The sequence below is a fragment of the Capricornis sumatraensis genome, chromosome 2 (genome assembly GCF_032405125.1).
Source record: "Capricornis sumatraensis isolate serow.1 chromosome 2, serow.2, whole genome shotgun sequence".
In the NCBI taxonomy this organism is placed as follows: domain Eukaryota; kingdom Metazoa; phylum Chordata; class Mammalia; order Artiodactyla; family Bovidae; genus Capricornis; species Capricornis sumatraensis.
Genome location: NC_091070.1, coordinates 220,216,512 through 220,238,087, shown reverse-complemented (window position 1 = coordinate 220,238,087; position 21,576 = coordinate 220,216,512). Strand labels below are relative to the sequence as shown.

Sequence of the window (21,576 nt, the reverse complement as noted above, 5' to 3'; positions counted from 1 at the left end):
GGGGCATGTCCGGGCTGTGGGCCATGATTGCCCCTCTGCCAGCCTGTGACGGTCTCCCTGCTCCTTCCAGACACAGGCGCAGGTGGGCGACCATCACCCTTCTGCTGCAACGAGGTGCCGACCCCAACCTGTGCCGCACGCCCATGCAGGCCCTCTTCTTCGCCGTCAAGGCCGGGGACGTGGACGGGGTGAGGCTGCTGCTGGAGAACCGGGCCAGGACGGACATCCAGTTCGCACCGGAGGTGGGCCGGCGGCGCGGGCTGGGGCGGCGGGGGCTGCGGGCCGACCCTGAGGGTCACCCGTAGCGTCTGCGCTTCCTGCCTGGCTGTGTCACTCGTCAGCCACTTAGGCCTCTGATATTCAGAGGTGTTGACTTTTGAAAAGGCTCCCAGTCTCGCTCTGGCTGCTTGTTCACCTTCCGGGCCCCTGAGCCGGGTCGTTTATTTCCTCTTTTTTCTTGGGGGTAAGTGCAGGGGTGCAGGGAGGTGGGATTTCAGGTGTCAGACCCAGGAGGATTTCACAGGAATTTTTTGGGTTCACCGATTGGATTCCATCTTTGAAACCTCCCGGAGGAGGGCGGGGACAGTCGGTCTAATAGGACGCTGGGCCACCAGGGCCTGCGTTCCCGCCTGTCACGCTGGCGGATGAAAGCGTCATGAATCAAAGCAGACGGGTGGGGCTGGGCCGTGTGTTTGTGGTCCCCTGTGGGCGGGCCTCTTGTCCTGAATGTCCCGGGATGACGGGAACGTGGTGCCTTGGGGACATGAGGCAGGCGGGGGGCAGACGGCCACGCTCTCGCTCTGGTTGGGGGCCCCACGGGCCTTGTTCACACAGAACCCCACCCTCGGGCTGACGGCTGTCGCTCCTCGGGGAGCTGGGGCTGCACCCTCACCCGCCTGTATTTCCTCTGCAGCTGGGGGCCCTGACCCCTCTCCACATTGCAGCCGCCCTCCCTGGGGAGGAGGGCGTCAAGATAACAGAGCTGCTGCTCCACGCCATCACCGATGTGGACGCCAGGGCCGCCGACCAGGACGACGTGTACAAACAGGGCAAGGTGGGCGTCCGCCCTGTGGAGGGTGGGGTCCCTCTGCAGAGATCCCTAAAGGGGGGTGCCCGACGCTCTGTGAGCCGCAGGCCGGCCTGGATCCGGACGGCATGTGCCTGGACACACCCACAGTCGTCTGTGCGAGCCGGGGCCTGTCTGGGGCAGAGGGAGGCATTGTGGCTTGGGCACCGAGTGTGAACACTCCACACACAGGCCTGTAGTGTGGGAGAGGCATGCACGCTTGATGAACGTGAGTGAGAACCTGCTTCTTCAGGCAGCTCACAAAGCCCAGGGGTCCTCACCGGGGTAGCTGGGCCCCCAGGAGGGCATTCTGTAGGAAGCTCTGTCTCACTCCACTCGGGGGTGCCTGTCTCCAGGCAGAGGGGCCGCGCTCCCTGGCCGGGTTCTCCCGCCCCGCCTCCTCCTAGCTGCCCCTCCGACCCCTGGGCCACCTCTAGGCTGCTGCCATCTGAGAAGGCCAGCCCTGAACCATGAGGGCTTTGAGCTCCTGATGTGCCTGGGGGAGTCGGGCTGTGGGCCTCCTCAGGCAGCCTCTGGGTCCGCCCCAACCTCAGGAAGCCTCATGTCCCCAGACCAGGGCTCAGGGCCTGGTGCCCTCTGCCAACCTGCTCCAACAGGTGACGGGGAGGCGAATGGACCCTTAGGGGACAGGGCAGGCTTCCGGGTCAGGGGGTGACGCTGCAGAAGGGCCTAGGGGCCAGCGGTGGGGCTTGGAGCCGCTGGGTGCGGGTTCTGGGGTGCAGGGCTGGTGAGGCAGAGCTTACATCCTGGCACATGCAGCAACCCCCCCGCCTCAGCAAGGCCATGCCGAGGCCCCCTCCATGCAGCCCTCCCAGCCTTCCTCCTCCAGGCTGAGCCCCTGGAGCACAGCTGCTCTGCCGTCTCATCCTCGCATCTACTCGAGCCTCATTCAGCCCCCAGCGCCCGAGGGCGTGGGGCCGGGAGGGGAGGGCGGGTTCGAGGAGTCAGGGTGGCTCACAGGGCACCGCTGTGGGCTGGGGAGGCGGCGCAGCCCTGGGGAAGCTCTGGGTGTGAGCTGCTGCCTGCAGGGGGCACAGGGCCCGGGTGGCACATGGTGGGTCTCTGCACTCTGGGAGGACGGGCTCGGGGGCCACCTTCAACCCCTCTGTCTGCCCACAGCTGGACCTGCTGCCTTCCAGCCTGAAGCTCAACAACGAAGCGGGCCCGCCCAGGACCTACTACAGCAAGCGCACATCAGTCCCTGACGAGGGGGGCAGGACGGCCCTGCACGTGGCCTGTGAGCGGGAGGACGGCTGCAGGGTGAGGCGGCCTTCCGGGTGTGCGCGGGCGCCTTGAAGCGTCCCCGTGAGTGCACGTCCGTGAGTGTGCGTGTGTCTATGTGCAGGCGTGTGTGTGAGCTTGCAGGTCGGTGTGTGTGTCCATGTGCGTGTGTGCACACGTGCACATGTGGGGCGGTGAGCCCTCCGCCCTCGTGGGCTGGGCCAGGCCTCCCCGTGGCCGCGCAAGCAGACCGGGGCGTGTCTGCCTCTGGCTGCCGTGGTCCAGACCAGGGTCCCCCAGCTACAGGCCGTGCTGTCTGAGTGGGCCCCGGGCTCGGGGGACTAGGTCAGGTCGGCAGGGAGCCGGGACACGCACGCTGAGATAGGATAGGAAGCGCTATGGGACTCGTGCTCATGGACATGTTATTTCAGAGCACGTGTTGGGGACACGTGACCACACGCAGGCCTGTGTACCTGGGGGTGGGGGCCTGGGTCGCCTCGTGAAGTCACTGTCGTACTGCAGGCGGCGGTCACACACGTCTGTGCTGCCGGCCCATCGGCCCCCGGACAGTGACCCCATCTGGCGCCCCTGCCTCCTGTCCACTTTGGGGCTCAGCTCGCACGCGGCAGGTGCAGGAACCCTTTGGAGGAGGGTGTGAGGGGCCTCAGGGGAGCTGGGGAGCCGGGCCAGAGAGCCCCTGAGTGCACAACGCTCGGAACCTCCGTTTACCTGCCTGTACAACGAGACAGCAGCAGCGCCACGGGCCTGCAGCAGGTCTTTGTCACTGCCCAGGGTGGGGATCACACGTGCCACCCCAATGAGGGCTGTGAGGGCCTGCGTGGGGGTGGGCGCCCGCACAATGCTGGCAAGGGACCACCTGCTCCGGAACATCCCTATCTCACCAATGCATCCTCGGGCTGTGTCACTGTGCCCTCCCAGAGAGGGGCGGGGAGCCCAGGCTGAGGCTGGGGACAGCAAGGTTCCAGGAAGGCAGGCTGCCCAAGGCCCCTGGTCAGTAAATTGGAGGCCTGGGCTTGGAGCACACAGCTCTTTCTAGCTCACACGCCTTTGTCCTTTGTACTGATTTTGGATTTGGAAAAGTTAAGAGGAAACAAAGTCAGGAGACACCATAGGCCATGTCTTCAGCAGATCAAGGACAGATCACCAGTGTAAAGTCTAGTGCTAAGACGTGAGGGCTGCAGCCATCCAGCCATCACGCCTGCATTCCAGCAGGGAGAGTGAGAAGAGGGGAAGCTTCCCAGGAACCCCTCGGCACACTTCTGTGGGCTCCCCTTGGCCTGGCCAGTTAGGCTGGAGAAGAGGGTGGTCCTGCAGGGTGGCCCAGCTGGCCCCTGGGGTCTGCCTGTCTGCAGAGCAGCAGGGGTTCAGCAGAGCGCTCCGTGGCGAGGAGAGTCTGGGTCAGCTCCCGCGGGCACATCCCAGAGAGGAGGAGGGGGAGGCCGATAGCTTCGTTGGGGGCGAAGGGCTGAAAGTGCCGCTGCGTTCCTCACACCTGCTGTGTCCTGGTGCAGGGCTCATCCTCTGCCCCGCCTGCCCTGTGCCTGGCCCAGCTGCAGGGCTCATCCTCTGCCCCGCCTGCCCTGTGCCTGGCCCAGCTGCAGTAGTCTCGATACAGCGGCAGCAGCTCTGTTAGGGTCTGCAACAGCTGCAGTCGAGCGGCCCCGACTCTCCTCTTTTCTTCCAATCAACTTCCTCGTCACCAACGTCCCTGTTTTCCATCTGAAATGATCGACGTTTGGAAAGCCTCTTCTCAGCTTGCGGATCCACCAACCCCGTTCACTACCCAGCATTCAGGGCACTTGTGTGTGCCAGCCAGGGCCCTAGTGCAAGGGAGGAGCAGTCAGTGGCCGGGCTGACGGCACACCGTGTGAGATTCCCCTGGAGGGGAGGCGCCCCTGTAACCCGCCGTCCTCCCACCGCTTCCGCCCAGTGCTCCAGGGATGTCGTCCGGCTCCTGCTGGCCCACAGAGCCAACCCCAACTTGCTGTGGAGCGGCCACTCCCCGCTCTCCCTGTCCATTGCCAGTGGCAACGACCTGGTGAGCAAGTCCTACCCCACCGGTGTACCTGCACGTGTCTGTCTTGAGCCGCTGCTCCAACGCAGGCTCTGGGATGTGCTGTCTTTGAGGTGCCCCAGGGACAGCATGGTGTGATGGCCAGAGGGTCCCCTCCTGCGAGGACGGAGTGCCCCTCAGAGAGAAGGGTGGAGGGAGGAAGTGAGCATGAGGGTGAGGGCTCACCCGGGAGGTGCTGACTCAGCCTCAGAGCTCCGGGAGGGCACCCTGGGTGATTCCCACCTTCCCCGCTGCCAAGGACCAGGTTTGTTCTTCCCCCCACCCCCCACCCACCCCGCTGACTAGTCACCCAGTCGTCCACTCACCCACTCATCCACACTCCCAGGCATCCACTCATCCATCCTCCCAGGCATCCATCCATCCATCCTCCCCGTCATCCACTCATCCACACTCCCAGGCATCCATCCATCCATCCTCCCTCCCAGTCCTGCACTTTTCCTTCCTTCCATGCCTTTGTCCACCTGCACGTCCACCTGCCCACCCACCCTCAACCCTCCAGTCTTCATCATCCATCCCTCCTTCTGTCTTGTTGTTCAGTTGCTCAGTCGTGTCTGACTCTGCGACCCCATGGACTGCAGCACGCCAAGCCTCCCTGTCCATCACCGACTTACAAAGCTTACTCAGACTCATGTCCATTGACTCGCTGATGCCCTCCAACCATCTCATCCTCTGTCATCCCCTTCTCCTCCTTCCCTCAGTCTTTCCCAGCATCAGGGTCTTTTCAAATGAGTCAGCTCTTTGCATCAGATGGCCAAAGTATTGGAGTTTCAGCTTCAGCATCAGCCCTTCCAATGAATACCCAGGACTGATCTCCTTTAGGATGGACTGGTTGGATCTCCTTGCTGTCCAAGGGACTCTCAAGAGTCTTCTCCAACACCACAGTTCAAAAGCATCAATTCTTTGGTGCTCAATTTTCTTTATAGTCCAGCTCTCACATCCGTAGGTGACTATTACTAGGAAAACCGTTACTTTGTATGGACCTTTGTTGGCAAAGTCATGTCTCTGCTTTTTAATACACAGTATAGGTTTGTCGTAGCTTTTCTTCCCAGGAGCAAGTGTCTTTTAATTTCATGGCTGCAGTCACCATCCACAGAGATTTTGGAGCCCAAGAAAACAAAATCTGCCACTGTTTCCATTTTTTCCCTCCCATCTATTTGCCACAAAGTGATGGGACCAAATGCCATGATCTTCATTTTTTGAATGTGGGGTTTTAAGCCAGCTTTTCCACTCTCGTCTTTCACCCTCATCAAGAGGCTCTTTAGTCCCTCTTTGCTTTCTGCCATTAGGGTGGTACTGTCTGCACAGTAGTCTATGTACCAGGCAGGCACCATTCCAGGCATTAGGTGCTGAATAAAACAGAAGTGTCAAGGATCCTACGTTCTAGTTGGGGCAGATGGACCACAGTCTGGTGTGTGACTGTCAGGCAGTAAGTTTATGAGGAAAGTGGTGATGGGTGAGGGGAGGAGAATGACGGGGGCTCCTGCAGCTGGGTGATGGGAGGGCCTCTCTGGTGAAATGGCATGTCGGGGAGGCCTGAGGCAGCCATTGTTGGTGAGGGGCTGGGGCTCCCACGTGCCTTCTGCCCGGCCCCTCCGCCTCCTGCCTTGCCTCGTGCTCCGAGTCATTCACTCAGTGGGTCATGCGGGCACCTGCTCTGTGACCAGCCCTGGAGTGGGGGGCGGGCAGCCTGGAGGAGAGCCTCACCCCAGGCGCAGAAGCTCCCGGAGGGCCAAGCTCGGTGTCTCGGTGTCTCGGTGTCTGGAGCTGCTGCTCTGACTCCAGGCTCCCCAGGGGCCCCTGGGCTAGTGACTGGGGAAACAGCAGGGAGCAAGGGAGCCCCGTCCTCTGCACGTGCTCAGGTGATCACGGTGACCAGCTACCCCGGGTAGAAGCAGGCCGGTCCCAGGGACATGGACCAGCAGGACGTGCGCCTGACCCTGTGGGGTGAGAGGCCCGGCAGGATCTGGCTGCATCCCCGGGTGGAAAGCAGAGAGGCGCTGGGACCACTTCTGAGCAACTGGATGTTGTTCTGAGGAAGCGCTGGACCTGGGCTGCCCTGGGGAGTGGGAGTCCTCGCTAGGGAGCCGCTGTGTGCCCGGCCCAGCTTCGCCATCTGAGCCGGGCCCCTTGGGGTGAGAAGCAGGGAAGCTGCCCTGTGTGGCCCCGCTCCGGGCGCTTCCTTTGCTTGTTGGGAGGGGGCGTGGCGGGTGCTGACAGGGCTGTCTGTGTCCAGATTGTGAAGGAGCTGCTGTCCTGCGGAGCTGACCCCAACATGCTACTGACCAAAGGCTTGGGCAGTGCCCTGTGTGTGGCCTGTGACATCATCTATGAGAGCCAGAGGAGCCTGGAGAGCAGGCTGGCCCTGGTGAGCCAGGGGTGGGGGGCGGCCCTAGGGCGGGAGGGTAGACGGGGCGGCCCTGGCGGGCAGGGGCTGGGGTCTGCGCTGGACCCTCTGGCCCTGCCTGTGGCAAGGCGCTTCGCGGCACTTCATGGGCTCTTGCTCTGTGTTCAAGACTTGATGTTCCAAACACTTGAGAAAGTACAAACAATTCTTGCCTTTTATAGTTTATAGACCTAAAATATGTTAGTGGCAAACCCACTCAAAAGGCCGGACAAGAGTCCCTAGTTTGTCTTGAGAGGCATTGGGCTTGGCTTTGGTCTGGCTGCAGGACTCTAGAGTTTTCAGTGACAGAAACGGATGAGCAGGGATCCAGAAGCTGTATGGGGGGAGTGGGGGGATGGGGAGCTGTGCCCTGAGTGGGGGATGGGGAGCTGTGTCCTGGGTTGGGGGATGGGGGATAGGGGAGCTGTTTCCTGCGGGGGATGGGGGAGCTGTGTCCTGAGTGGGGGATGGGGAGCTGTGTCCTGGGTAGGGGTGCTTTCTCTGCTGGAAGCAAAGCTTCACTGGCAGCGCCCCCAGAACCCAGAGTTTTTGTTTGTGAGGAAGGAAGGTTGAGTGATGAGAGGCTGGTGAGTCACTGAGGCCGCCTTGTGTCTCCCCAAATAGCGACCCTGCTGACACCTGCTCAGCAAATGTGACTTCTGAACTCCTGTAGATGACAGCTGGATTCTTGTCTGTCACGTTGAGCCTTGTGGTTTGTGGTTCTGTCAGCATTTCTCGATGAGACTGTGAAACCAAAGAACCTCTGCGCAGCACAGCATCCTTCCTTGTCGTGGTCTGGGTGGGCGCCTCTGACGGATGCTGTTTGCTATGAATGCAGTTGGTGCTGCGTCAGAAGTGGAGGACCTTGCCTCGGGGTGTGCCAGGGTCCAGATGCACACACATGTGCATGTACAGACACATCACATGCCTGTGCACACGTGCGCAAGCCCCCGCACACTCACACAGCTGCTCTCTGCAGCCACACACATGCATGGACACACATGGCCACACACTGGTGCACACGTGTGCAAGCCCCCGCACACTCACACAGCTGCTCTCTGCAGCCACACACACGCATGCACACACATCCACGCGCCTCTGAATACGTGTGCAAGCCCCTGCACACTCACACAGCTGCTCTCTGCAGCCACACACACGCATGCACACACATCCACACGCCTCTGAATACGTGTGCAAGCACACACACACTCACACACACGTAGCTGGTCTCTGCAACCAGGCACACAGCGCCTGCGGTCTTACTGAGTGCCCTGGGTGGCTGGATGGATGGTGAACATGTACGGACTAGGGCTTTTGGCCTCTTCAGCCTGCAGAACTTGAGAACAAGTCACAGGTTGCCTTGCTCACTCCCTAGGCGGGTGCGCTTGTTCCTCTATGGGGTGGATGGGGGGCTGTGTCCGGGGTCAGTCTGGAGGCTCAGGCGGTCTGCCCGCCCTTCGGTGGTGCTGAGCGCAGGATGTGTGCGCGTGCCCTGCTTCTGCTTCCTGGCCTTCAGAAGTGGCAGCTGGGCTTCTGGCCTTTCTGTATCTTGTTGTCCATGATCTGCCTCAACTGCACGTGCACCCGGCTGTTGTCTCCAACAGACCGCTTGGGGTTTGCCCTCCCACCACCTACCGCTAGTGGAGTGGGGCCAGACCTCAGCAGGGTGCCCTGGGGGCGCGCTTGGGTCAGGGAGGGCCGCCCGAGGAGCCGGCCAGCCCTCAGACTCGACCTTGCTCTGAGGGTTGCTCTGAGGATACACCACTCTGATGTCTCGTCCGTCTGTCTGGTTTGTCTTGCTGACACTCCGCACACCTGGGAGTCTGGCCCAGCTGGGTCACGCAGGGGGCAGGAGCCCGGCCCTGCTCTCCTGCTGGGGGTGAGGACCCCCTGGTGGCTGGGGCAAATGCGAGCCTATGACGTGGGCTCTGTTCTCCACAGATTGACCGGCTCATTAATTACGGGGCTGACATCCTGAACCCTGTGACACTTTCACAGGGGGACAAAACGGCTGTGGGCACAGCGGTCGACTATGGGTATTTCAGATTCTTCCAGGTGGGCTGAGTCTCTCATTGGTGGTGGGGGTGGACTGGGGCTTTTAGCAACTCTTGGGTAAGGTGGGCCAGATGTCCCTCATGCCTCTGACCAAAGTCCTCCCCCGGCTTCCTAGAAGGGGAACCCAGGCCCCCAAGCATGTGCTCAGCATAGCTGCCTCTGTGCCAGCCCTCTGAGCGTTATCCTGGTCTGTCCTCACAGTCCTCGCCACGGCCACAGTGTACCCCAAACAGCGTTGGGCCTGGGCCAGGGCTGCTGGGCCTGCTCCCCCTGGGGGACTGGGGGCCGGGTGCCCCGTGCTCAGAGGTGGTGACCGGCGCTGGGTTGCAGGACCGGAAGATAGCCCACTGCCCCTTCCACATGCTGATGCCCGCAGAGCGGGAGACATTTCTGGCCCGGAAGAAGCTCCTGGAATACATGGGCCTCCAGCTGCGCCAGGCCGTCTTTGCCAAGGAGTCCCAGTGGGACCTGAAGGTGCTGCATCTAAGCAAGAGAGGTGGGTGTGGTGGGCGCTCGGGCAGGGTGGTCACGTGGGTGTGGTGGGCAGCCAGCGGGGTGGGCAGCTGCAGTGGGCTCCTCAGGCAGCGCAGAGCTGACCCGGAGCCCTCCTTGGCCTGAGTGTGTGCGACAGGCTTTATGCATCGTGGAAGAGCATGGGTGCCTTGTGCTAGGGGCTGCTTCCCCCGAAGGTCTGGCTCCAGGAGGCTGTGTGGGGTGGGCCAGGAGAGGACATGCCTGCTGGGCCAGTGTCCACCTGGCCCACAGATGTTCTGCCAAGGATGTCTGCAAGGGGAATTGAGAAGGGGCTTCTTGGGCTGGGGAGGTGAGCCTGGGAAGAGAAATTGGGAGGTCCCATCACAGGTCTGGGAGCATCACCTTTGCCCAGTGTCCCAGCCGGCCCCACCCCCTGCCTCCCCTGCTGCCACGGTGGGGGACACGACACCTGAGGAGGGGCGACGTGCCTGCACCGGGGGTGGGGGCGAGGGACCGTGCCCTGCGGTCTGCTTGGTGAGCTGCGCCGTGGGGGTGGAGCTAGTAGACAGCCTGGTCTAGGGGTGAAGCCCTGGGTCACCCTCTCCTGAGGGCCCTGCGTGGTCTAGCCCCATGGCAGAGCCAGCCTGAGCTGCGGTCTTGGGTGAGAGCCGGGCGGGTCCTCGGGCATGGGCGAAGGATCCATAACCCCATGGTGCACAGACAGGGAGCTTGTCTCCTGGCTCAGCTGGTGAAAGAGAGTGGACTCCCGGGGAAGCCCACGGGCCCAGGGGAGGGGCTGTGCCTTCCAGGAGATGGGGGTGGGGCAGGGCGTGCGGCGAGCCTGAGGCACGGCTGCCTGTGTAGGGGGCCGGGGACCGGTGGCCTCTCCTCAGCCACACCTCTGCTCCCGTCCGCTGCCCAGAACCTGCACAGCGGGTGATGGGGAGACAGAGGTGGTGCCGGGGGCGCTCAGAGAGCAGCTGGGAGGGGGGACCCCGATGCCCCTCCGCCCTGCCCAACTCCCTTACATGTACCCCGCACCCTAAGCCCCCCAGCAGCACCCCCACCCTGCCCACCACCCACGCGTGTGCTCACACACACATGGACCAGCCTCTCCACCTCCCCCACCTGCCAGGCCCCCATCCACACACGTACATACACACACAACCCCCAAGCCCACACCCACCCACCTTTCCACACACCGCCTGACTGTCTGCACCCTGCAGCCCCGAGATGCCCACCTTCCATACACAGCGCTCCTCACTGCTGCACACACACTCACACACTAACACAAACCTGCCAAACCCCTCCACAGACCAGCGCACCCTCAGACCCTCACCCGCCTCTCTCGCACACACCCCCCAACATCCAAACTTCCTGCACACACAAAATAAGACCCCTGTCCCCCAGCCCACAAATAGTCACTAACCAGATGCCCACCACCCGCTCACACACATCCCTGCCAACTGCTCACCTCCACCACTCCTCACACACCCGCTACCCCAGCCCAGCCCCGACACAAGCCCCCAGGGACCAACCTCCTCACCGCCCCCCACGCACCCACACCATTATTCCCCACATGCACACTCATCCCATCCTTCCCTACAGAACCTCCTGGCACACTGTCACACATACACCCCCACCATCCATCATAACCCCCCCCCACCCCAACGCTCACCAGCCCACCCACAGCCACGCACGTCCATTCACCCTCACACCAGCTTGTGGCCGCCGACCCCTCATAGCTGCGTGCCCACACACGACCTCACTGTCCCGTCGGGTCAGGGGCTGTAAAGGTACTGTGGCCTGAGTTCAGCAGGGCGGGAGATGCTTAGTCAACAAGCAGGTGTTTGCTCAGTTCAGGAGGCTGGAGACTGAACTCCAGGAGCCAAGAGCCGGTGTGGCCAGTTCTGAGGAGGGCCGCTTCCTGGCTCCTCGACGCCATCTGCCTGTCCTGTTCTCACATGGGAGGGAGAGCGTGCACTTCCTATTTTTACAGGGTACTAATTCCACCAGAGGGCTCTGCCCCCATCACCCCAAAGCCCCCATCCAAGTCCCGTGGCACTGGGGTTAGGCTTTCAGCAAATTAATCTTGGAAGGATACAGGTGTGTCTATAACACCCCTCCCCGGCCCCGACTCAAACACGAGCCTCCCCTACCCTCTCACCTACACACCGCCCAACGCACAAATAACGAGCCAGCCCCAGAGGGAAGCAGTGATGATGGGAAACGAACAGGCCCCCAGTGAGAAGTGGGCACCACTGGGCACATCCGCGTGGGCGCAGCGGAGAGAGGCGAGCAGGAAGCGCGGCGGAAGACACCATGACGAACACATCCAAAGTCTGCTGAGCATCGTCAGCCTGTGTATCCAGAGAGCTTAATGAACTCCCAACAGGATCGACACAGACACCCACAAACAGACACACGATAGTTAAAATACTGAGAACCGAACGATTCACCACACGGGACCCCAGTGAAGCCAGCAGCTGGCCCCTCTTCAGAAGCCACGGATGCCAGGAGGCAGTGGCACGGCCCAGTCAAGCGCTCAAGGCGGGAAGCTTCAGCCGAGAACGCTAGACCCAGCAAAGCTGGATGGAGGCGACAGAAAGGCGTTCCCGAAGACAGAACCCTTGAGGACTCGTCCCTCGTCGCCCTGCTTTACAGGAAGCACTAAAGCACGTGGCTCCGGATGGAAATCAAGTCATCCGTGTGAATAAAGAGCACTGTGTAAAACTAAAAAATAAATGCATGTTTTCCTAACAGATTTAAAAAGAAATTCGCATGATTTCTATATAAGCATTCTATAAAAAAAATTACTATAAGCATATATATATATATGGATTTTATTTATTGTAATCCTGGTGGCTCGGCTGCTAAAGAATCCACCTGCAATGCAGGAGACCTGGGTTTGATCCCTGGGTTGGGAAGGGAACGGCTGCCCACTCCAGTATTCTGGCCTGGAGAATTCCATGGACTGTATGGTCCATGGAGTTGAAAAGAGTCGGACATGACTGAGTGACTTTCACTTTCACTTTCAAGGAAATAACAACAGTATAGTTTAAAATAATTGAAGAAATTAAACATTACATTTAAAAGTATTCACTTAATGCAAAAAAGTAAATAAAGGCGGAGTAGAAAGACAAAAATACGAGACACATAGAAAACAAAATGTAAAACCGCAAAGGTAAGCCCAGCTGTGTCAGTAATGACATTAAGTCTGAGTGGGCTAAATAATACAGTCAAGAGGCAGAAACCATTAGATTGACTAAAAATAAGAAAAATCCATTTACATGCTTCCCACAGGAGACATATTTTAGACTCAGTGATACAAATAGATTGGAAGTATAATGATAAAAGAATCTTGCATCGTGACAATAACAACCGCAAGAAAGCTGGAATAGCTATACCCATATTACCTAAAAATGGACTTTAAAGCAAAAACATTACTGACGATAAAGAGGGACATTTTTAAATGATGAAAGAGTCAATTAATCAGGGAGATGAAGTAATTATAAACCTATATGCACCTAACAGCAGACACCCAAATAACCAAAGCAGAAAAGACACACGTGAAATGCAAAATAAATAATTCAATAATAAAATAGTTGGAGATGTCAGTTCCTGATGTTCAATAATTTGTAGAAAATCTAGGCTCAAAATCATAGAGAAAAGATCGAGCAATACTGTTAGACTAGGGGACAGGGAGTCCTGGCACGCTACAGTCCACGGGGCCACAAAGAGTCGGGCACGGCTGAGTGGCTGAACACACACACGCTAGACCAGAGACCTCGTGCATTTACGGAGCACTCTGCCCACCAGACAGCAGATGCATACTCTCCTCAAGTGCACGCGGGACGTTGTCCAGGGCAGACCATGTGCTCGGTCATCAGAAACCCCTCCCCACACAAAGCTCCTAATACATTTATAGGCATAGAAAGAATGCAGATTAGGTACTCTGGCCACAGCGGAATGGAATTAGAAATGAGTATAACAGGAAGACATTTGGAGATATCACATAAAACAATACACTTCTAAATAACCAGGGGTCAAAGAAGAAATAAAAAAAGCAATTAGAAAGTACTTTGGAAAAAAAAAAAAAGAAAGTACTTTGATCTGAATGTGGAAGAAGACAGCATACCAAAACTCACGGAGCGCAACAAAGCAGTGATCACAGGGAAATGTGTAGCTGTGGATGCCCATACTGAAAAGAAAGACAACCTCAGTCAATACCCTAGCCTTGCTCCTTAAGACACTGGCAAAGAAGAGCTTGCTACACCTAAAGTAAGCTAGTTGGCCAGCTAGAGAAATGTATGTGTGTCTTTTAGAGAGAATATTAGTGAAATGCAGGATAGAAAAATAATAGAGAAAGTCAGTAAACCTTGGAAATGGTTCACTGAGAAAATCAGGAAAACTGACACATTTGGCTAGATTTACCAGGAAAAAATGCAGACTCAAATTACTGAAATCAGAATGAAAAGAGTAGGCATGACTACCAAACATTTAGGAGCGAAAAGAATCATGAGAGAATATTCTGAACAACTTTATGACGAGTTGGAGCAGCAAGATGAAACGGACAAGTTGCTGAAATCATAGCATCTACCACAACTGACTGAAGAGGAAATAAAAAATCTGCCCAGATTTATAACAATCAAAAATATTGAGTAAGTAACAAAAAACCTCCAAACAAAGGAAAACCCAGGTATGGATGGCTCCATTGGTGAACTGTACCAAACATTTAACATGGAATTAGCACAAATCCTTTTCTAATTCTTTCAAAAATTAAAGAGAAAGGAACATTTCCTAACTTATTTTATGAAGCCTCATTACTGATTCCAAAGCCAGACAATAGCATTATAAGAAAACTAAAGACCAATATCCTTTATGAATATAAATGCAAAAACCTACAACAAAATACTAATGAACTGGGACTTCCCTGACAGTCTCTGTGCTTACAGTGCAGGGGCATGAGTCCCATCCCTGGCTGGGCAACTAAGATCCCACGTGCTGCGTAGTGTGGCCAAAAATATACATACAGTAGCAAACCAAACTCAGCATCGTGCCAAAGAACTGTCTACCATGACTGAGTGGGATCCACTCCAGAAATGCAAGGATGGTTTAACAACAACATAATTGTCAATGTAATATACTACACTATTAAAATGGAAGAGAAAATTCCATTGATGTAAAAAAAAAAAAAAAACTGATGCAGAAAATCCAACATCCTTTCATGATGAGACACACAACAAAGAGCAGAAGGGTATTTCTTTAACCTGATGGAGGGCGCCTGTGAGAAACCCCCCCAGCTGACATCAAGTCAGTGCCCCCAAGGTCAGGAAGAAGACAGAAACGTCTTCTCTCCCCACTTCTGTGTAAGATTGTACTAGAGTTGTAAACTATGCAATTAGACAAGAAAAACAAAGGAAAGGGATCTAATTCGGGCAGGAGAGTTAGAGTCGCCTCTTGCTTTACGGCCAGCTCCCCCTGGAAGCCTCGCTCTGCCCGGTGGCTCGGGAGGGCGCTGTGGCCCTGCCCGCTCTGTCACTCACAGAACTGCTTGGACCCCTCAACAGCACGGGGAGTGGTCCTGGGGGCTGGGGGGCATGAGGAGCGGGGAGAGGGGTCTCCCACATTCTCTACTGTCCTGGCCAATGGGTGTTTCTTTGTGGGGTTCCTGCATGTTAAGGGGTGCCGGGGGAGTGGAGGATGGGTGGCCTTCCTTGAGAGGACTGGCGCAATGTCTAAGCACAAGAAAGCAGAGGGGTGTGCTTGAGCATCAGGTGATTACTGTGGGGGGGCTCGCTGCTCTCCTGTCCCCCAGCCCTCTGGGCGAACTGCTGCCAGTGGCCAGAGAGCAGAGCCAAGGGTCTCCAGGCCAGAGGGGCGCGTGAGCTGGCCAAGGCCAGAGGGGAGCTGTTGCTGGCCTGTGGCCATTAAAAGCGGAGTCAGGAACCCGGAGCTGGGGCCGACGGCCAGGAGGCTTGCGGAGCTCGGGGCATGGGTGCAGGAGCAGGGGCACACAGCCCGCTCTGTGCCCTCGGACCTGCTGGGGGCCGCTCAAGGGCGGTGCTGCCCGCCCCGCCGGCCTTGCAGGACCGGGGAGGGGGCTTATCGGGTGGTGGAGGCGGGCAGCACAGTGCCGCCCTCCACAGGTGGGCATCACGTGTGACCGGGGGCCGTGGAGGCTAATGCAGGTCTCTCTCGATGCAGCGGAGCTGGCCCCCTGCCTCCGGCTGAAGCGGAGGGGTGGCATGCCCAAGGCCCAGGACTTGCCGGAGCAGGAGCAGTAAGTGGCTGGGTGGTGCCTGCTGAGTGGTGCTGCTGAGCCTGCCGCAACCTCCCTGCCTGAGGCAGCGTCGCTCCCGAGAGGCCCAGCTCTGCTGCGGGCCGTGGCTCAAGCCAGGATGGGGGCACCGGGGGTTGCAGGCTCACTTGTGGACTGGCCTGGGTGGCTCTGGGTGGGTTCCATGGCCCCCGGGGAGGGGGGAGTGGCTAAGCGGGGGTGAGCCCAGCTCTGCTGCTCGGAGATGCCCCCCACCCCCGTCAGGCCGAGGCCCTCCTCGCCCCTCCACTGCTGGCCCCCTCGGGCCCCAGCTCTGCCCCGTCCCTGCAGTTAGGGGCAGTCCTGCATGCCCAGTGCTGTGTTATCCCCATGGGCATCCCAGATAGTTTCTGCCCAGGACACCCTGGTGGGCAGGGTGGGGGTGGGTGGGCGGGAGGGGGAAGGGCACGCACCCAGCTCACTGTCCCCTGGCCCCGAAGCATATCTGCCCAGAACCAGACACTGCAGACTCCTGCCACCCCTCACCATGGTGATGACGGGAGGGTCCCCGCGTAGGGGCTGTCATTTCCTGCCCGGGGGGTGTTGGCCAGCACAGGGTGAGGGCTTGTTTCCTGTTCTGGGTAGCGCCGGGCTGGATACACTTAGACCAGGGCTCGTGAGCTGTCCGCTCTGAGCGCAGGACGTGGCGGGTCCTGGCGCCCAGGGCCTCAGGCACACGCGCCGGGCGCCCCTGCCCGCCCGCCCCCTTGCAGGATTCCGTTCTTCAAGTTCTGCTACCAGTGCGGCCGCTCCGTCGGGGTGCGCCTGGCACCCTGCACCCGCTGCTACGGGATCCTGGCCTGCAGCAAGTACTGCAAGACCAAGGCCTGGTCCGACTTCCACAAGAAGGACTGCAGCGCGCTCATGGCCATTGGTGAGGCCAGGGGTGGCTGGGCTGCCGCGGGGCCGGGAGGGTGGCCCCGGTCATGCCCTGGAATCTCCCCAGTTCCAGCCACTTCGTGCAATTCCCGGGGAGGGGGCCTGTGTGGGGACAGGGAGGCACGCAGGGAGGAGAGGCGGGGGCTGAGGGCGGTGACTCTCCCTGGCCCTGCTGCTCCGGCGAGGCTGCTGTTGGGCAGGGTGGTGTGCAGAGCTGTCCCCTGGGACACGGCCAGGCGGCTTGGGCCCTATTGGGGTCGGGGGGAAAGCAGGGGTGTCCTGCTCTTTCTTAGACTCTGTCCTCGGCTCCAGTGGAGAGGCTGGATGGACCCCTGCCCTTGGGCCCGTGCCCCTGGAGCTCTGATGCACAGCATCACCTCCATTTCCCACTCTGTGAAATGGGTCTTTTAGTAACAGACTGCTGTGGGGGGCACCCTGGATCTGGCCACAGTACCCTCACCTCGGGGGCTGCAGGACAGAGGCCTGGGTCATCTCTGAGGAGCAGTTGCCCTGACAGCTGGTTCTCGCCGTGTATCCTGCACGTGTGTGAGCTTTGAGCAGAGCGTGCCTGTGCAGCGCTCACCCTATGTCGGGCCCTGGGCTCTGGGCGCCCCTGCTGCGGTGGGACGCGGGGGAGCTGAGAGCAGAGGCTGCTCTGGGCGGCGCTTCCAGCAGCAGCCACTGGCCTGCGTGGGCACGTGGGCCCCTCGGGGACGGCCCGGCCCCTCACCCCCAGGCCCCCTGCTCCCTGCCAGTTTCTTGTCCAGGGGAGCAGCAGGAGGAGGAGTCCTGGAGGGTGGATGGACCTCAGTGAAGAAGCGGCGCTGGGCTCCGTGGCCAGGAGGGCTGGGCCGCCGGCCCCCCTGCTGGCACCCGCCCATGGGGCCGCCTCTGGGCTGCTGGCCCTGAGGACTCTAAGGTGGGGGTCTGCTCGCTGACCCTGAAATAAAGCGGCCCCCCTGGAGGGGTTTTAACCCTCTCCACTCTGACCCGGCTTCCCAGGTGGCGCTGGTGGTAAAAGAACCCGCCTGCCAGTGCAGGACACATAAGAGACCCAGGTTTGATCCCTGGGTGCAGAAGATCCCCTGGGAGAGGGCATGGCAACCCACTCCAGTGTTCTTGCCTGGAGAACCCCATGGACAGAGGAACCTGGTGGGCGACAGTCCATGGGGTCCCAAGGACTTGGCCACGACTAAATCGACAGCACGTGCGCATGCACCCCTACCCAGGCCAGGGGCTCTGCGTCTGGCCAGTGGGCTCGCTGGCCCCCTGGCCTCGGCTGTCTGTCGGGAGAGGAGGGCGGTGGGTGCGCGTCAAGACTGGAGCGTGCTCTGAAGGTGCCGCCAGGTGGTGGGGGTGTCTGGGCTCATCACGGCTCACAGGGGGTGGGGCGGCACCTCCTGTTCCTGCCCACGGGCTCCAGGCTGTCCACTAGTGGCCAGGGCATCCGTTTCTTCCATGCGCATTTACTGAACGTCTGCTTTGCCAGGGCTGTTCTAGGGGGGCTGGTGGATGGAGGGGAAACTAGAGGGTGACCGTGAGCCAGGAAGGAGGGTCCCCAGGTGGCACGTCTGCCCCCATGGAGGGGCGGAAGGAGGGGTGGTGAGGCGTGAGGGCAGGGGACTCCATCTTCCAGCAGGAAGGTGGAAGGTGCTGCTGAGAACAGAATGTTGCCCGGGTGGGCAGGTGGCAGAGGAGGTGGGGTGGTTGGAGCCCAGCCGGAGAGGACCCCAACCCAGCAGGCTTTTCGCTGGTTAGCGTGGTGTCTGCAGCCGTGCTGGTTTGGCCTGATTTCCAGAGTGTCTTGTCAAGGACCGGGCTCCCTTGTGAACCTCCCTCCTTCCCCGAGGGACGTTCGCTGGGGCCGTCCCGCCTGCTGCTCCCGGCAGGGCTGAGGAAGGCAGCTGGGCAGAGGAGAGGGCCTGGCCGTCGCCCTGGAGCTGGGCTAGCTGTGCCGAGGGGCTCCCCGTGGAGGCTGGGGGTGGGCCTCTGCACCTACCTCAGCCCGTTCTGGCTGCAAGCCACCCTGGGACACGTGACGTGGCTGTGGAGTGTCTTCCTGGAGGAGGGGGACGTGGGTGCCTCTCACTACATCTGCCAGAAGGAAAACTTTCCTAACGATGACGTCTTATGAGTTGTAGAACGTGTGTACACAAAAGTAAGAAATGGGCGATGACAGTTATCCCAGCACCTGGGAATCACGCGGCTGGCACTGTGGTGCGTGCGCTTCCAGTTCCATCCGAGAGTCTATATAGACACCAGTGGGAACAGTGACAGACGTTATTGTCTTGGGCTCCAAAGTCACAGTGGATGGTGACTGCAGCCATGAAGTTAAAAGACGCTTGGAAGAAAAGCTCTGACAAATCTAGACAACATATTAAAAAGCAGACACATCACTTTGATGACAAAGGTCTTTAAGTCAAAGCTATGGTTTTCCCAGTAGTCACGTATGGATGTGAGAGTTGGACTGTGAAGAAGGCTGAGTGCTGAGGAATTGATGCTTTTGAGCTGCGGTGTTGGAAAGGACTCTTGAGAGTCCCCAAACCAGCCCATCCTAAAGGAGATCAGTCCTGGGTGTTCATTGGAAAGACTGATGCTGGAGCTGAAACTCCAACACTTTGGCCACCTGATGCGAAGAGCTGACTCATTGGAAAAGGTCCTGATGCTGGGAAAGATTGAGGGCAGGAGGAGAAGGGGACGACAGAGGATGAGATGGTTGGATGGCATCACTGACTCAATGGACATGAGTTTGAGCAAGCTCCGGGAGTTGGTGATGGACAGGGAGGCCTGGCGTGCTGCAGTCCATGGGGTTGCAAAGAGTCAGACACGACTGAGCGCCTGAACGACAGAAGGCATCATATGTAGCGTGTGTGCACACCACACACACATGCACACCTACAGGGGGAGCGTGGTCACGCTGTAATCTAGGCTGTGAACATCTGTGCTATTTGTCTGCAACCTCATTTTCCCCAAATGAAAACAGTCTTTATTCTGGTTGTGCAAGATGACGTCAGCAGAAAGCATCCCAGTCTACTTGAGGATAACGCCTTAATGTGTTCAGATTCTAATCTGTGCACACGTGCACACACACACATATGTCCTCCAGCACCCCGTGCACACGTGTGTGCTTTTCCATGCACTCCATCCATCATCAAAACAGAAAGGTGCACTTTGAACCTTAACCTGCCTTCCTAGCATCCTGTGGGGTCCTGTCACTTCCACGCAGGAACCCCAGCGTGTCTGCCTGATGCCCCTTTGATGGGCATGTAGGTTCACCGTCCACATGTGCAAGGCCGCTGCCCACACGCTGTTGGCCCGTTTTCCACTTTGTCTAAATTCATGGGGATTAGCTCTTCACACCTTGGTTCTGTGTCCGTGGCTCGGCCTCTGGAGGTCATTGGTCGTGTCCCTCCCCCGCCCCGCCAGCCCCGGGCTCTGGTCGTGTCGCCCGTCCAGCCCCCGGGGTGCCGCACCCTCAGCTCACAGCTCACTCCCACGCGCCGATTCTGCGTTTGTTTCTCCCCTTGCCTGCTTCTCCTGGGGAGGTCTGCTCTCCCTGACTTGTGAGGACCCCCTGAAGCACACCCCACCCCGTCTCCAGCTCCCATGGGAAAGGCCTTCTCTCGGTTGAACTTGGCCACGTGGAAATGTCTGCTCTGTGGTCCACTCCATCCGTACTGTCCTTGAGGGCCCAGTTTGCTAGTGTGCTTAGGAAGCAACCCTGGATGAGACTGTACGAGGCTGCACTCAGATTCTACAAACGATTTTCTTACACTGTGGTTTCACCTGCTTACCTGTAGCTCTTCATTCTTTCTGGAGCTATTCTCCACTCTTGTCCAGTAGCATATTGGGCACCTACTGACCTGGGGAGTTCATCGTTCAGGGTCCCACTTTTTGCCTTTTCATACTGTTCATGGGGTGCTCAAGGCAAGAACACTGAAGTGGCTTGCCGTTCCCTTCTCCAGGGGACCACGTTTTGACAGAATTCTCCACTGTGACCTGTCTGTCTTGGGTGGCCAACACAGCATGGCTCACAGCTTCACTGAGTTAGTCACGGCTGTGGTCCATGTGATCAGTTTGGTTAGTTTCCTGTGATGTGGTTTCCACTCTGTCTGCCCTCTGATGGAGAAGGATAAGAGGCTTATGGAAGCTTCCTGATGGGAGAGACTGACTGAGGGGGAGACTGGGTCTTGTTCTGATGGGCAGGGCCATGCTCAGTGAATCTTTAATCCAATTTCCTGTGGCTGGGCCGGGCTGTGTTCCCTCACTGTTTGACCTGAGGCCAAACTATGGTGGAGGTGATGAAGATAATGGTGACCTCCTCCAAAGGTCCCATGATGCACTGCTGCGCTCAGTGCCTCCGACCCTGCAGCAGGCCACCGCCAGCCCACGCCTCTGCCGGAGACTCCTGGACACTCACGGCAAGTCGGCCCCTGTGGGGTCACTGCCCGTCCTCCTGGGTCCTGGTGCACACAAGGTTCTGTGTGTGCCCTCTAAGAGTCTGTGTCCTCAGTCCTGTATACGTTCTGGCAGCTCTACGGTGCGGTTAACAGCAACCTCCTCCAAGAGGGCTTATGTCATACCCAGTCTGCTGCACCCAGGGCCCCTGCCCCTGCAGCAGGCCATGCTGACCCGCACCTCCGCAGGAGACACTCAAAGACACTTCTGGCTCAGTCTCTGTGGGGTCTCTGGGTCCTGGTGGGCACATGGTATGTTTGAGCCCCCAAGTGTCTCTGGCAGGTGTGGGGATGATTCCCAGGACGATTCCCAGGTGTGGGGACGACTCCAAGGTGTGGGGACGACTCCCAGGTGTGGGGACGATTCCCAGGTGTGGGGACGATTCCCAGGTGTGGGGACGATTCCCAGGTGTGGGGACGATTCGCAGGTGTGGGGATGACTCCCAGGTGTGGGGATGATTCCAAACACGGTTTTGCCCCTCCCACCACCTCTATGGCTTCTCCTTTGCCCTTGGACATGGGGTATCTCCTCACAGTCCCTCCAATGCCTGTGAGATCAGTGGGGAAATAACTCCAGAAAGAATGAAGAGATGGAGCCAATGCAAA

At 58.8% G+C, this 21,576-nt stretch overlaps 1 protein-coding gene across 1 annotated transcript in view; it reads left to right on the top strand.

Annotated features, from left to right (window-relative positions):
- Window positions 1-21,576, top strand: part of ANKMY1 (ankyrin repeat and MYND domain containing 1) — a 48,133-nt gene that overhangs the window by 10,181 nt on the left and 16,376 nt on the right. Inside the window, exons 7-15 of the mRNA XM_068962021.1 lie at window positions 71-242; window positions 914-1,054; window positions 2,207-2,347; window positions 4,260-4,367; window positions 6,637-6,768; window positions 8,728-8,841; window positions 9,172-9,337; window positions 15,523-15,598; window positions 16,348-16,508. Coding sequence (XP_068818122.1) covers window positions 71-242; window positions 914-1,054; window positions 2,207-2,347; window positions 4,260-4,367; window positions 6,637-6,768; window positions 8,728-8,841; window positions 9,172-9,337; window positions 15,523-15,598; window positions 16,348-16,508 — 1,211 coding nt within the window. The remainder of the gene's footprint in view (window positions 1-70; window positions 243-913; window positions 1,055-2,206; window positions 2,348-4,259; window positions 4,368-6,636; window positions 6,769-8,727; window positions 8,842-9,171; window positions 9,338-15,522; window positions 15,599-16,347; window positions 16,509-21,576) is intronic.